The sequence below is a fragment of the Chiloscyllium plagiosum genome, chromosome 6 (assembly GCF_004010195.1).
Source record: "Chiloscyllium plagiosum isolate BGI_BamShark_2017 chromosome 6, ASM401019v2, whole genome shotgun sequence".
Classification (NCBI taxonomy): Eukaryota; Metazoa; Chordata; class Chondrichthyes; order Orectolobiformes; family Hemiscylliidae; genus Chiloscyllium; species Chiloscyllium plagiosum.
This window is the reverse complement of record NC_057715.1, coordinates 70,187,107-70,203,357: the sequence shown is the minus strand read 5'-3', so window position 1 is coordinate 70,203,357 and position 16,251 is coordinate 70,187,107. Positions and strand designations below refer to the sequence as shown.

Here is a 16,251-nt window from a genome sequence, read left to right as displayed (position 1 = left end):
TGAGTACAACTGAGAAGGCAGGAATGTGGTATTTTGGTGAAGACTAACTCATAGAACTTTGTTTATTTGGAAGCTGCTGTCAGGTGAAAATTGGTGGCTAAATCTTTGAAGTTAAGGATTTTGAAGCACATGGAACTAAAGTTGGTGCCACGTATGCTGAGTGGACTACCATGAAAATCATTGAGTCAAATCACAGAGGAACAGCCTTGAAGTTTGGCTTTAGCAGAGGTTCATGACACCTTCCAAGGCTTAATGTGCTGCATGTGTGTATTTCAATGTAATGTGGTTAACAGTCTCGATAAAATGATGACTTGTACAACAAGTCATATTTAAGGTCAATTGGTCTAACTCCTCTACTATAATCAAAGCGGTCATAATAGCCTTGTCAGAAGAGGTCAGAGTGGCAGCATAGTGGAAACTTTTCTTTGTGAAGAATTTTTTGTTGTTTGAACTGAACAAAGGTGGTCTAAACCAAATAAGCCACTTTGAATTTAAGCTAATCACAGTGATTGATCTATTGCTATTTTACTGATGGGAATGGTTGATAACTTTGACTCAAGCACAATTTCATATCATCAGTGTTTGGCTCATTGAGATTTCACTTATTTTACTTAATTTGCTTGTTAATGCATGCTTAATTTATGACTGTTTTGATGAATGAAGTGAAAAGTTATAAAAAGTAAAATCTTGCCCATTGGATTGCTCTTTGGGGTTATTTGGTAAACTCCGTTCTTTGGATTTGGCGGTGCCTACAGGGATCATAAATTCCAAAAGAAAGTTTTTAGAATATTTTGGAGATTATCTTCAGGGATGTTTTTTGTTTTCTTTTGGCTATTTTAAAACAGTGGTCAGTCTTAGCACTTTGAATTAATTTGGCTGTAGCTTTTTGCCTTATTCTTTTGTTATGTACACTGATTTCAAGTTGTACAAATGTGTCTTGAAACAACTTTTAGTCTAAAATGAATATGGTTTCCTTTTACTTAAGTCCATTTTTGGCCACTAGTGCATTTTTTAATAATATTTAATAACATTTAATAAAAAATAATTTTAACAAATCGGAAAGATTATGTCAAAATGTATACAAGGATATCTGTTTGTTAACTTTTCTTTATTCTGCAATTTCAGGAGAAACTGGCATTGGAAAATCCACCCTTATGGACACCTTGTTTAACACCAATTTTGAGAATACCCAATCAACACATTATGAAAGCAGAGTAAAATTGAAGGCTCAGACCTACGAACTACAAGAGAGTACTGCTCGCTTAAAGCTAACCATTGTAAACTCAGTCGGTTTCGGAGACCAGATTAATAAAGAAGACAGGTAAGTGATTTGTGCAAAATCCTCAAACTTTTGGGAACAATTTGTTAGAGCTAATTTTAATTTTGTAATTTTATTAAATGCTGGAGACTGTACTGCCAGAAATATTGCAAAATCATTTTGGTCCACGGTCACGTAACCATTCCATCCTCATCAGACACCTGTCCTTCATTGCCTAGCTCCATGTGTTTTCACTTGTAGCTGTCCAAAGACAGAGTACTTGTCTTACCAATAGCTTTATTATTTGCTCTCTGGCTCTGGTAACCCTTAAACATAGACTTTTTAGTTTTCTCCTTTCTCCTTTTTCCTCATTTAGTCTCCCCTAGTAATGTCATCTAATGGCACAGGGATAATTTTTGCATGCAGTCAGGCATAACATAACCAACATGGGGTTGGAGAAGTGGAGTTATTTGCCTGAGCTACATTTATGTGGACAAGTCAAAATTTCTTGCAGCTGCACTGCAGAAATCCTAAGGCAAGAAATGTTTACACCAAGTTAATCCAAACAATATGCAAGAACAGTGATTTAGGATCTTCATAGAACGTTGTGATGGTTATTTTCTGCCTTCAACATAGTTGTGTCTCCCTTTGGGTCAGGCTGAACAAGACATTTTTGGCACCCTGCTTGACCCAAAACTGAGCTTCAAACCACATAGGAGAATGTGAGGACTGCAGATGCTGGAGTACCAGAGTTGAAAAATGTGGTGCTGGATAAACACAACAGGCTAGGCAGCATCCACGGAGCAGGAGAATCGATGTTTCGGGCATAAACCTAGGCATTTCCTGAAGAAGGGCTTATGCCCGAAATGTCGATTCTCCTGCTCCTCGGATGCTGCCTGGCCTGCTGTGTTTTTCCAGCACCACATTTTTCAACTCTTCAAACCACATATCCAGGCCATCTAAGTCATTTGTTTCATACTTCATAACATTCTTCATCTCTGTCCCAGCGTTTACAAACTTATCATTTATCACTTAAGTTCAATTCCTTTATTGTCCTGTTTATTGTCTTTCTATCTTCTATTAAATACTGATTTGTCCAAGTATCTGCCACCTATACATTATCCTGCTTACTCGTATTAAACTTAGTTTTTGACTTCAAAGGAATCAACACTTGTGCTCCACATTATATGCCTAATCACATCAGGCTTTGTATTCTCACTCAATTGAAGCATAGAAGTTGATGGTAAATTCTTGCATGGCCTTAGATATACTCTCATCACTTCATGAAATCCCCTGCTTTTTTATTTCTTCACGTACTCCAAACTCATTTTTGTTTAAGCAGTCATCATACTTAACTTGCTCACTGCTGTTGTGGTTCTGTTCGCCAAGCTGGGAATTTGTGTTGCAGACGTTTTGTCCCCTGTCTAGATGACATGCTTGGGAGCCTCCTGTGAAGCACTTCTGTATTGTTTCCTCCGGCATTTATAGTGGTTTGTCTCTGCCACTTCCAGTTGTCAGTTCCAGCTGTCTGCTGCAGTGGCCGGTATATTGAGTCCAGGTCGATGCAGCACACCAGAACTGCAAAAAGAGGAAGAAGAACACCTCTACAATGTATTTGCCAAAAACAGATACCCCCGCAATTTCATCAACAGATGCCTAAGGGAAAGACAATGGAATGAGGACATGCCACAATCCAAAGGACTAGCCACATTACCATACATCAAGAACATTTCTGATCTGACATCCAGACTACTACGACCACTAGGACTCATAACAGCACACAAATCAACAGCCACTCTCAGACAACAACTCACCAGGACAAAGGACCCGATACCCAGCATGAGCAAAACCAATGTAGTGTACAAAATCCCATACAAGGAGTGCACAAAACACTACATAGGACAAACAGGAAGACCGCTAACGATCCGTATCCATGAACACCAACTAGCCACGAAACGACATGGCCAGTTCGACTGGGACAACACTACTATTATAGGACAAGCCAAACAGACAACAACCAGGGAATTCCTAGAGGCATGGCCCTCATCCACAGATTCTATCAAGAAACGCATCGACCTGGACCCAATATACCGGCCACTGCAGCGGATAGCTGGAACTGGCAACCGGAAGCAGCAGAGACAAACCATTATAAATGCTCACTGCTATTTGTAATTTCTTTGTTTTGTTATAATGTATCTAGTTGAGGAAAATGACATCAAAAACATCCAATCCCTCTCTTTGATTTCTGGTTCAAGTCACTGTCATCAGCTATCCATTCCTCCTCGCCCTATATCTCCCAGGAGGAACATAAAAAGAGAACAATCAATTAGTTCAGCTTAAGGAATTCCTAACTACCTTTTCAAACACTTTGCATTGCCACTTGTCCTACTTAATGTTTTCAGCTCTGGTACAATCTAATGACATGATATTCATGCTTTTGTAATCTTTTTGTTCAGATTTTCTCTCCTGAGCGCAAGCCCAAGGCATTTTCATAGTATAGTGATCTATACTATGGAATTCTCTTTACACTCAGTTGCATCTTTTCCAGAATCTAATGCTTCTTGTGAAGCTGGGGTTTTAAACAATTCGATTACGAGATGTGGGTGTTGCTGGCTGGGTCAGCATTTGTTGCTCATCCCTAGTTGCCCTTGAAGATGTTAAAATTGGAATCAGTACTTCATATGTGTTCCTGAGACCTGATATCTTATTTTAATGAATTGGCTCGGCATTGGGATCTTATTTGCTTCAATTCCAACACATGGTTCTCTACTTCTACATCTTTCCCCATTTCACTCACTTGTACTTGCAATGATTCAAAATTTCTCCTTTGACCTATAGCTATGTAATGGTACTTTTTTTTTGTACATTTGAAACATATTTTGCAACTCTTGAACCCGCCCTCCTCAACATGACCAAAATCAGTTACACTAATTTTGCTTTTTCAGATGATTGACTTTTTTCCTCACAATTTACTGACCTTGCAAATGTAATTATTGTGCTGTCTGTATCCATCTCAATGGTGACAATCAACACAAACATGAGGGGCCCTGAGGGTTCACTGCTTATCAACTTAAAAAAAAAGTTATTTTCTTTTCTATTTGCCTTAATTGCTTTCCGTCTCTGATCACTGACAATTTGCCAGAGAAGACTGTGGAAGGAACCATCAGAAGCCTTAAATATTTCAATACTGCAATCTCACTTTCTGCAATCTCTTTGCAGAACTGAAGTCTCTCATCCTCCAGTAGGAGCCTTGTACTGCATTCGTGTTTGCTCTGCATTTGTCTCCTCTCTTCCTTAGAAATCCTTCCAAAGATGTAGTGTACAGAATTCTACGTACCAGTGTTCCAGCTGAAGCTGTTAATTAAACTATGCACATTTGTGAGCTTTCTCAAACACTGTCAGCTAGCCTTCTCCCCTTCAAGGGTTTATTTAGGTATAGAGTCATAGAATTATAGAGATATACAACAAGGAAATGGACCCTTCAGTCCACCGTGTCCATGCCGACCAGATATCCTAACCTAATCTAGTCCCATTTGCCAGCATGTGGCCCATATCCCGCTAAACCCTTCCTATTCATATACCAATCCATTTTAAATGCTGTAATTATATCAGCCTCCTTTGATAGCTCATTCTATATACACACACCCTCTGCGTGAAAAAGTTGCCCCTTAGGTCCCTTTTTATATCCTATCCCTCTCACCCTAAACCTATGCCGTTTAATTCTGGACTCTCCCACCCCAGGGAAAAGACCTTGTCTATTTACCCTATCTATGCCCCTCCATAAGTTTATAAACCTCTATAAGCTCACCCCTTAGCCTCCAACCCTCCAGGGAAAACAACCCAGCCTATTCGACCTCTTCCTATAGCTCAAATCCTCCAACCCTGACAAATCCTTAAATCTTTTCTGAACCCTTTCGAGTTTCACAACATCTTTCTGATAGGAAGGCGGCCAAAATTGCACGCAGTATTCCAAAAGTGGCCTAACTAATGTCCTGTACATCCGCAACAAAACTTCCCAACTCCAATACTCAATGAAGGAAAGCATACCAAATGCCGCCTTCATTATCCTATCTACCTGCGAGTCTACTTTCAAGAAACTGCATTCCAAGGTCTCTTTGTTCAGCAACATTCCCCAGGACCTTACCATTAAGTCCTGCCCTGATTTGTTTTTCGAAAATGCAGCATCTCTCGTTTATCTAAATTAAACTCCATCTGCCACTCCTCAGCCCATTGGCCCATCTGATCAAGATCCCATTGTACTCTGAGGTAACTACTTCGCTGTCCACTAGACCTTCAATTTTGGTGTCATCTGCAAACTTACTAGCTATACCTCCTATGTTCACATCCAAATCATTTATATGCATGACAAAAAAAACAGTGGACCCAGCACCAATCCTCGTAGCACACCATTTGGTCACAGGCCTCCAGTCTGAAAAGCAACCCTCCACCACCCACCCTCTGTCTTCTACCTTTGAGCCAGTTCTGTATCCAAGTGGCTAGTTTTCCCTGTATTCCTTGAGATCTAACCTTGCTAACCAGTCTACCATGAGGAGCCTTGTCGAATACCTTACTGAAGTCAATATAGATCATGTCTACCACTCTGCCCTCAACAATCTTCTTTGTTACTACTTCTTCAAAAAACTCAATCAAGCTCGTGAGACGTGATTTTCCACGCACAAAGCCATGCTGATTATCCCTAATCAGTTCTTGCCTTTCCAAATGCATGTAAATTCTGTTCAACAAGTTGCCCACCACTGATGTCATGCTCACCGGTCTATAGTTTCCTGGCTTGCCCTTACCACTTTTCTTAAACAGTGGCACCACGTTAGCCAACCTCCAGTCTTTCAGCGCCTTACCTGTGACTATTGATAATACAAATATCTCAGCAATATCTTTGGGTCTTGTGCAATGCCCCCTTTCCCCAAGCCAACTTTATATTTGGCTGTGACTTCCGTGGAGAACAATAACTTTAAAAAAGAAATTCAAACTCAGCTACTTGCTGAAAGAATTATGCAAGTTTGTTCTTTCTCACATGCTCTTGCACTCTCCCCATTGCCGGTCAACCCTAACAAAACAATCTTTACAATATATCCATATGAAAATGTGGCATACCTGGAATGTTCCACATAGAAATTTAAACTACTTATCTCCCATTGTTCATCTACCTTTTGGCTTTAAACGTATATGGATATTTTCAGACCTTTTCTTTGTGTAATAGTTGCTTTCCATTTTTTATTTTCTGATCTGGGAAAATTAAATGAGTAAGTTATATCTCTAACAGGGATCACTGCAGTTTTATCAGTTTCACTGGCTCCATAATTAAGAAGACAATGTACTATTTGTTTCCTATTTCCAACTCTGTCCTTACTAAAAGAACATATACCACACTTGAGATTGAATTCAGTTTGGGTCTGTTTACCACCTTCTGATACGAGATACTTCCATTAATTACACCTAAAATAGAATTCAGTCCCTGTACAAGAAAGCATGCAAATCATAAAATTAGACATTTTTGCAGTCGTTCTCTCTGTTTTCATATTTGTATCATCATCCAACTTTGAATTAGTCATCCAATACCCATGTGTAGGTCATTTTGTATATAAAGAGAAAAGCAACACCCCCTCCCCTACCAAAAGGAAACCTTATCTTGTTCATTCCAATCCAAAATCAAATCAATTCTCCACAGCTTTCTGCCTCGTCATGGGCATGGATAAGGTGAATAGCCTATATCTTTTTCCAAGTGTAGAGGAGTCCCAAGCTAGAGATTTACAGCTGTAAGGTGAGAGGGGAAAGATTTAAAAGGGACCTGAGATGCAATTTTTCAGAGAGTGATGTGTGTATGGAATGAGTTGCCAGAGGAAATCATAAACATGGGTAAAATTACAACATTTACAAGATGTTTGGATAGGTGCATGAGTAGGAAAAGTTTAGGCGTATATGAGCCCAACACAGACACATGGGACTAGTTCAGTTTAGGAAATCCGGTCAGCCTGGACGAGTTGGACTGATGAATCTGTTTCCATGCTGTATGACTCTCGGTCATTAACGTCCTCATGTACAGGTACGCCATCTATTACATAACCTATATCAATGCTTTATGCTACTTCAGATAACTCTGATTAGTCAGACAGTGATTAGATTAGATTCCCTACAGTATGGAAACAGGACATACGACCCAACAAGTCCACACTGACCCTCCGAAGAGTAACCCACCCAGACCCATTCCCCTATCCTATATTTACCCCTGACTAGCACTATGGGCAATTTATCATAGCCAATTCACCTGCACATCTTTGGATTGTGGGAGGAAACCAGAGCGCCCGGAGGAAACCCACACAGACACAAGGAGAATGTGCAAACTCCACATAGACAGTCGCCCGAGGCAGGAATCGAACCCGGGTCCCTGGTGCTCTGAGGAGGCAGTGCTAACCACTGAGCCACCGTGCTGTCCCACGGTAGTTGCCTTGAATAAATTTTTACTGGCTGCCTTTTATTCGTCTTTTCAGTAAGTAAGGCCAGCATTTGTTGCTCACCCCTAAATGTCCTAGAAAATGGAGCTGTTTAACATCTTGAACTGCTGTAATTCATCTCTTTAAGTAAGCCGAAAGTGCTGTTAAGGAGGATTTCTAAGATTTTGACTTAGTGGTAGAAAGAGAATGACAGCATAGTTCTGAGTCAGGATAGGTAGCATGTAGGATATTTTGCGGTGGTACTATTCCTGTATACCTACAGTTCTGCTATTCTAGAGGTAGAGGGCAGGGATTTTTTTTTTACTCCTGCTTTCCAAGATAAGAATTAATTTTGGTCTCAACAATGGTCTGTTGTAGTTTGCCCACCATTTAATATTTGACAGCTATCAGGTTGATCCTTGTGCCGCTGTTTTTATTGGTGTTGTAACACTTAGAAGCATCCAGTCTTCTGGACTCACCCTATATTGGTGGAGGATAAAGAGATTGTAGGCAGAGTTTCTCCTATATCCACAATAATCTAGGATGCATCCAATCAAGACTAGCTGATATTTATCACAATATTTGTTGTTGCACCTTTAGAAGGTGTACAGGAGGTTCTTCTTTTCTAATCATTGCATTATATCTGCTTTGTTGAATGATGGAGATTCCAGTTCCACACTCTATATGTGCCTTTAAAAAAGCATGTTTAAAAACTTGTTATTGAAAATTGCACAGTTGCCTGTTTCATTCTGATCCTAGACTCAAAGGTCAATACTTGTCCAACTTCCAAAAAAAATCTCTTCTAGCAATGTTTTCCTTTCCTTTGCCTGTCATCTGCCTTCACTCAGTCCTTTCTGCCTCCTAGAATGCTAAGTCAGAACGAAAGAGCTTTCATCTTAGGTGCCCTCTTAAATGATTTTTAGTAGTGTATTTCCTGTGCAATTGTTTTTGCTGGAATCCTTGAATTAAAGTTAAGTTTCAACCACAAGTGAAAATACAACTGATTATCTGGCATTTAACTCTTTATGTTCTCAGTTTAAAAGAGTCAAATTTTGTCCTGATTAAATGTTTGAAGTTGTGGAAAACAGGACACCTTGGGTAACCACTGTCAATACTGAGCAGTTAGCTATACTACTAATGGTGTACTAAGTTTAAATACTAGTGTTCAAATGACAATATTTTATTGCTTGTGCAATTTGGATTAGGTGGCACAATCAGCAAGCAATAGCAATAAACCATTTATAACCTGATTTTCATTGTTGTTAAGTGTCCTGTCTTTCACTTGTTTGTTTTGGGTTTTCATAGTTATAAACCTATCATTGACTACATTGATGCACAGTTTGAGGCCTATCTGCAAGAAGAATTGAAGATTAAACGTTCATTGCACAATTATCATGATTCCCGTATCCATGTTTGTCTGTACTTCATTTCTCCCACCGGCCATTCTCTTAAGTCACTAGATTTAGTGACAATGAAAAAGCTGGATAGCAAGGTAGGTCAAATTTAGTTTTAGAATGAAGTTCTGAGAGGGTGAAATTCTTGTTGATCATCATTTGAAAGTGATGTTACTCATTTATTTTTACATTTGCACTTTCTATTTTTAATATAAAAGATTGGAAAATTGATTACACAACCCAACTGTTCCAGGTGTTAACAGGTAGCATCTGAGTCAGAAGTTTGTGGGTTTAAGTTCCTACTTGTACTTCTGCAGTGTGGTTCTAATGTGCTATATCTGATGTGCAGTTTTTGAATGATGCATTGAATTGTGGGTTTTTTTCTGAAGTATCAGGTGTGCATAAAATGTTCTATTTTGTAGATGAGCAGTGGATTTATTGTCAGCATCCTGGATAATATCTATCCCACAATTATCACTTTTAAAAAAAAAAGTTAATTGTTGCATTGTTTGTGTACTGACCTCAATTGTCATTCTTGCAAAACGATTTCATTTATTGATTACTCTTACTTTTTGTAAAATACTTCCAGATGCTTTTGCAGAATTTTTGTTTCTCAACCTCAACACCTTGTTTTTTTTTAGACTTTTTTTTAGATTACTTAGTGTGGAAACAGGCCCTTCGGCCCAACAAGTCCACACTGACTCGCCGAAGCGCAACCCACCCAGACCCATTCCCCTCCATTTACCCCTTCACCCAACACTACGGGAATTTAATTTGGCCAATTCACCTAACCTGCACATTTTTGGACTATGGGAGGAAACCGGACCAACCCCACGCAGGCACTGGGAGAATGTGCAAACTCCACACACAGTCGCCTGAGGTGGGAATTGAACCCGGGTCTTTGGCCCTGTGAGGCAGCAGTGCTAACCACTGTGCCACCATGCCGCATTATTTTCAGAAAGTTACTGTGTTAACATATCTTGTCTGCTTTCTGTGTTTCTCTTATTTTAGCTTATCAAATCATCTCTAACTTTTGGTATTGACTATTTGATAAGTCCTTTGTACAAAATATTAGTGCAATGTACTCTAATAACTTGTCATTTTATGAATGGTATATTTATAAGGCAAAATTGTTGCATAGCGATTTTATTTTATTCATCATTTCCCAGAAGTCGCATAAGGTTTAAATGTGTTAGTAGCTAACAGCTCCATTCTATTTGAAAACCTAATTGATAAGAAAGCCACCTACAAATTTAACTTTACATATATAGTAATGAGTTTTATTTGTAATAGCCATTTCATTGTTGTATCTAAGTAATTGTGTAGTGCCTAAAACTTTGCTGTTAAGTTGGATCCTTGTTAACAGATGAAAAACTGGAGGTAGTTGAGAATGACTGCCCTTGGCATCAGCATTTGACTCATTGTGGGGTCTTGGATAGTGAAGCAGGTGGGGGGAAAGTAAACTGGCAGGTGTTAAACCTTCTGCGATAGCAGGAGACGGTAGAGTGGGGTTATGAGGACATGTGAGGAGTGAAGGAGGAGTGGACCAGGATGTCCTGGAAGGAATAGTTTTTGCGGAAGACTGACAAGGGAGAGAAGGGGAATGGGTGTCTGCTGATTGGGAGGTCGTGTTGCAGCTGTACAGGACATTGGTTAGGCCACTGTTGGAATATTGCGTGTAATTCTGGTCTCCTTCCTATCGGAAAGATGTTGTGAAACTTGAAAGGGTTCAGAAAAGATTTACAAGGATGTTGCCAGCGTTGGAGGCTTTGAGCTATAGGGAGAGGCTGAACAGGTTGGGGCTGTTTTCCCCGGAGCATCAGAGGCTGAGGGGTGACCTTATAGAGGTTTACAAAATTATGAGGGACATGGATAGGGTAAATAGGCAAAGTCTTTTCCCTAGGGTTTGGGGAGTCCAGAACTAGAGGGCATAGGTTTTAGGGTGAGAGGGGAAAGATATAAAAGGGACTTATGGGGCAACCTTTTCACACAGAGGATGATACATGTATGGAATGAGCTGCCAGAGGAAGTGGAGACTGGTACAATTGCAACATTTTAAGATGCATTTGGATGGGCATATGAATAGGAAGGGTTTGGAGGGAAATGGGCCGGGTGCTGGCAGGTGGGACGAGATTGGGTTGGGATATCTGGTAGACTGGTTGGACCGAAGGGTCTGTTTCCATGCTGTACAACTCTATATGATTCTATGGTGACATCTTGCTGGAGGTGGCAGAACTGGCAGCTGTGGATGTGGGTGCTGGTGGGATGGTAAGTGAGGACAAGGGTAACCCGATTCCTGTGTGGGAGGGAAGAGAGGAGTACAGGTCGAAGTGCAGTTGGGTCAGAGCTGGCTGTGGGCTCTGTCAAATGCGGTGCTGGGAAATCCTTGGTTGAGGAAGAAGAAGGCTCCCTATCTCATACAGAATTGCAAAAGTTTGTCTATTTAACTTCCAATTTCCACCTCGCTTTCACCTTTACCTGGTCCATATCTGATTCCTCCTTTCCTCTTCATCGATATTTCTGTTTCCATTTCTGGGGATAGGCTGGCCACCAATATCCAATACAAACCTGGCAAAAGTGAGGACTGCAGATGCTGGAGATCAGAGTTCAGATTAGAGTGGTGCTGGAAAAGCACAGCAGGTCAGGCAGCATCCGAGGAACAGGAAAATCGATGTTTCGGGCAGGAGCCTTTCACCAGGAATCCAATACAATACAAACTCACCAACTCACAGTTACCTTGATAATACATCCTCACATTGTGCTTCCTGTAGAAACTCTATTTTATTCTCTCAGTTCCTCCATCTCTATCACATCTGTTCTGATTATGCCAACTTCGACAAGGGGCACTTAAAATGTCCACCTATTTCCTTAACTGAGGATTCCTCTGCATCATACTTAATAAGACCCTAAGCTGTGATGACCCGTCTCCTGGACTTAACCCTCACCCCCTCTCTTCCCGTCCACAACAGCTATAGGGTTCCCTCTTATCCTCACCAATCATCCAATCAGTATCTACATCCATAGGATCATTAGCTGCCATTAACCACCTCCATTGGGATGCCACCACTAGACACGCATATCCCTTTCCTCCCATGTCAGCCTTCCTGAGGGATAATTCCCTTCGGATGCCCTGGTTCACTCTTTCATTCCCAACATGTCCCCACAATCCCACTGCACCATCCCCTGTTCATTTACTTGCTCCCTCCTTACCACCAAAGGCCCCAAACAAATCTTCAAGGTGTAGCAGCAATCAAATAGAGTCATAGAGATGTACAGCATGGAAACAGACCGTTCGGTCCAACCCATCTATGCCGACGAGATATCCCAACCCAATCTAGTCCCACCTGCCAGCACCCGGCCCATATCCCTTCAAATCCTTCCCATTCATAAACCCATCCAAATGCCTCTTAAACGTTGCAATTGTACCACATCCTCTGGCAGCTCATTCCATACGCGTACCACCCTCTGCGTGAAAAAGTTGCCCCTTGGGTCTCTTTTATATCTTTCCCCTCTCACCCTAAACCTATGCCCTCTAGTTCTGGACTCCCTGACCCCAGGAAAAAGACTTTGTCTATTTATCCTATTCATGCCCCTCATAATTTTGTAAACCTCTATAAGGTCACCCCTCAGCCTCCGATGCTCCAGGGAAAACAGCCCCAGCTTGTTCAGCCTCCCCCTGTAGCTCAGATCTTCGAACCCTGGCAACATCCTTGTAAATCTTTTCTGAAATCTTTCAAGTTTCACAACATCTTTCTGATAGGAAGGAGACCAGAATTGCATGCCATATTCCAATAGTGGCCTAACCAATGTCCTGTACAGCCGCAACATGACCTCCCAACTCCTGTACTCAATACTCTGACCAATAAAGGAAAGCATACCAAACGCCTTCTTCACTATCCTATCTACCTGCGACTCGACTTTCAAGGAGCTATGAACCTGCACTCCAAGGTCTCATTGTTCAGCAGTACTCCCTAGGACATTACCATTACATGTATAAGTCCTGCTAAGATTTGCTTTCCCAAAAAGCAGCACCTCGCATTTATCTGAAATAAACTCCATCTGCCACTTCTCAGCCCATTGGCCCATCTGGTCCAGATCCTGTTGTAATCTGAGGTAACCTCCTTCGCAGTTCACTACACCTCCAATTTTGGTGTCATCTGCAAACTTACTAACTGTACCTCTTATGCTCGCATCCAAATCATTTATGTAAATGACAAAAAGTAGAGGGCCCAGCACTGATCCTTGTGGCATTCCACTGGTCACAGGCCTCCAGTCTGAAAAACAATCCTCCACCACCATCCTCTGTCTTCTACCTTTGAGCCAGTTCTGTATCCAAATGGCTAGTTCTCCCTGTATTCCAGGGAGTCTGCTGAATTAGCTGTTCACAATATGGTGCCCTATCTATTGGGAAAATAAAATGCTGACTGAGTGACCACATAGCAGAATACCTACATTATGCCTGCAAAAAAAAAACCCTGAGCTTCCAGTTACCTGCCACTTCAACATGCCACCATGTTTCCTGGTGAACATCTATTTCAGGCTTGCTAATTGCTCCAGTGAAGCTCAGTGCAAAGACAAAAGCTGTTGGACAGACAAAGGAGTGGGTAAAGATCAGTCTGGGGGAATGAACTGGGACTATTAATAGGGACTATTAGTAGCTGATAATGGGTTGTGCGGTAGCAGCCCATGGGATGACAAGGCCTGGCGTATGGGAGTTGGGTTAAGGACATGGGAGAAGGTGCCTCAAGTATCTCAGTCATGAGTCCAGAAGGCTGCAGAGTTCCCAAGCAGAAAATGAGGTGCTGTTCCTTTAGTTTGCACTGAGCTTCACTGGAGCAATTAGCAATGTGGACTACGGTCGTTAAAGAAGGCAACTTTCCATGATTGGGGATGAGCAGGGCTCAAATGCTAGCCTAACTGACACCTATAACACATGAACAAAAAGAAAAAAGTACTTCTGTGCTGCATTAACTACAATTTTTCAGAAAATGTTTAAAAATCTATTACTCTTCAAGTAATTTCTTCAAAACAAAATTAAAACTTTAACTCTCATTTTGATTTAACATTCTCGCCAATAGTGCCCTTTGTAGCATCTGACCCAGATTTGTAGTGTCACTCGATCATAAAAGCGATCTAAGTTTTGGGACTTTATTTTGGGATTATTTTATTTTCAAACTGGCCCATTTATATTTGTAAGATAATGTTTAATAATAGAATCCCCTCGTGTCTTGATCTGGATTTTTGTACCATTTGCGCGTGCACTGAAATCTTCAAAGGTATACCAAGCAAACACTTGTTGAAATAATGTTTGAGTTGAATCATTTTAAACTGCTCCATTTCAGTAGGTGAACATACTGAGCAATAATTAAGATCTATAAATTAATTTGATAACTGTCTTTGTGAAATATCGTGGATTATCATACTTGACATTAACAGTGACTTCCTAATTTTTCTTGCATTTTATATTTAGTTTAATGTTTTAATGGGGTTTGGTGTTTTGTAGGTGGTTGTTAAAGCTTCCAGGTCTGTGTTAACTCCCTTGGAATACATAAACGCTGCCAGGGCCTTGAGCCATTGACTCCCCAAGCAATTAGGTTTGAAGTGTTTATCGATTACCAAAACAACCTAACTACTAGTTGTTATCAGAGATATGTTAGCATCTCAACTGCTAAAAGTTGCACAAATATCCCCATGCTGAATGCTGGGGTAGACACAATCAGTTCAGCAAGTTGAAGTGCTATGTGGGAGGCTCATCTCGGTTTCCACCAGAGATTTCCACCATCAATGCTGTCTTCAGTGAATTTGTTCACTCTGATATTGAGAAATGGCTGTAGGCATTAGCAAAGATAACATGCCAACAGTAGTAAAAATGGCCTAGATAACCTGCCAACAGTAGTAAAGATGAGTACTCCAGACCTTGCTACATCCTTAGCCAAGTTGTTTTATTATAACTGACATTTATCCCAAATGCAGGCAATTTCTACAATATCTCCTATACATCAAGAAGCAGATATTGCCAGCCTGACAAATCATTTATCCCATCAATCTACCCATGATCATAAGGAAGGTAATGGAAGAAGTCATCAGCAATGCTCATGGATGGCACTTACTCAACAATGACCTGGTCACTGACATTGATTTGGGTTCCATCACGTCCACTGAGCTCCTGACCTTGTTACAACCTTGGTTCAAAGATGTACAATAAGCTGAATTTGAAAGAAAGTTGCACTTCACATTGGGAAGCCCTAGCTAAATGTGTCAACAGTAATTGGGGGAAGGGAAATATACTTTCCACCGGTTGGAGCATTACCTAACACAGGAAGATGGCATGGATTCCAGAGGTGAATCATTACTGCAGGAATTTCTCACGGTAGTGTCTTAAGGGTCCAATCATCCTCCACTGCTTCCCTCCTGCATAAGGTCAGAGTGGGAGTGCTCACTGTGCAATGCTCAGTACCACTCAACTCCTCAGATACTGAGACAGTCCATGGAAAAATGACTTGAAAAACATGCAAATTTATACCAAGAAGTGGGGAGTAACATTTGTACCACATAGGCCAGTCTATGATCATCTTCAACAAGAGGTAATTCAACCAATGTCATTCAGTAGCATTATCACTGAATCTCTGTTCTTTCTTTGAAACTGAAGGAGAACTGGATCAGCCCCACACATATACTACAAGAGCAGGTTGAGGGCTGGGAATTCTGTAGTGAGTAATTTACCTGCCTGACACCTCAAAGCTGTCCATTTGCCAAGGTAGTACAGGTCAGAAGTTTGGTGGAATACTGTTCACTTGCCTGGGTGAATGCAGCTCCAGCAACATTTGATGGTTGATACCAGTCAAGGCAAAACAGTTGACTTGATTGGTATCCTAGCCACTATCTTCAACATTCACATATTTCTCCACCAATGTGTGTGACAGCCCTCTATAACTCTGGAGTAGAGTGGTGCTAGAAAAGTACAGCAATTCAGGCAGCATCCAAGGAGCAGGAAAATCGACGTTTCGGGCAAAAGCCCTTCATCAGGAATATAGACAGAGTGCCTAAAGGGTGGAGAGATAAATGAGAGGAGGGTGGGGATGGGGAGAAAGTAGCATAGAGTACAATGGGTGAGTGGGGGTGGGGATGAAGATGATAGGTCAGGGAGGAG

The 16,251-nt window shown here is 41.0% G+C and overlaps 1 protein-coding gene across 4 annotated transcripts in view; it reads left to right on the top strand.

The window, feature by feature from the left end:
* sept10 (septin 10) overlaps positions 1-16,251 on the top strand; it is a 94,626-nt gene that overhangs the window by 42,382 nt on the left and 35,993 nt on the right. For all 4 annotated transcript variants that reach the window (XR_006311914.1, XR_006311912.1, XR_006311913.1 and 1 more), the window contains 2 exons: positions 1,126-1,321; positions 9,013-9,199. Coding sequence is in view for 1 of the 4 variants with exons in the window: in XM_043691786.1 (XP_043547721.1) it covers positions 1,126-1,321; positions 9,013-9,199 (383 nt within the window). In the remaining 3 variants the exon portion in view is untranslated. The remainder of the gene's footprint in view (positions 1-1,125; positions 1,322-9,012; positions 9,200-16,251) is intronic.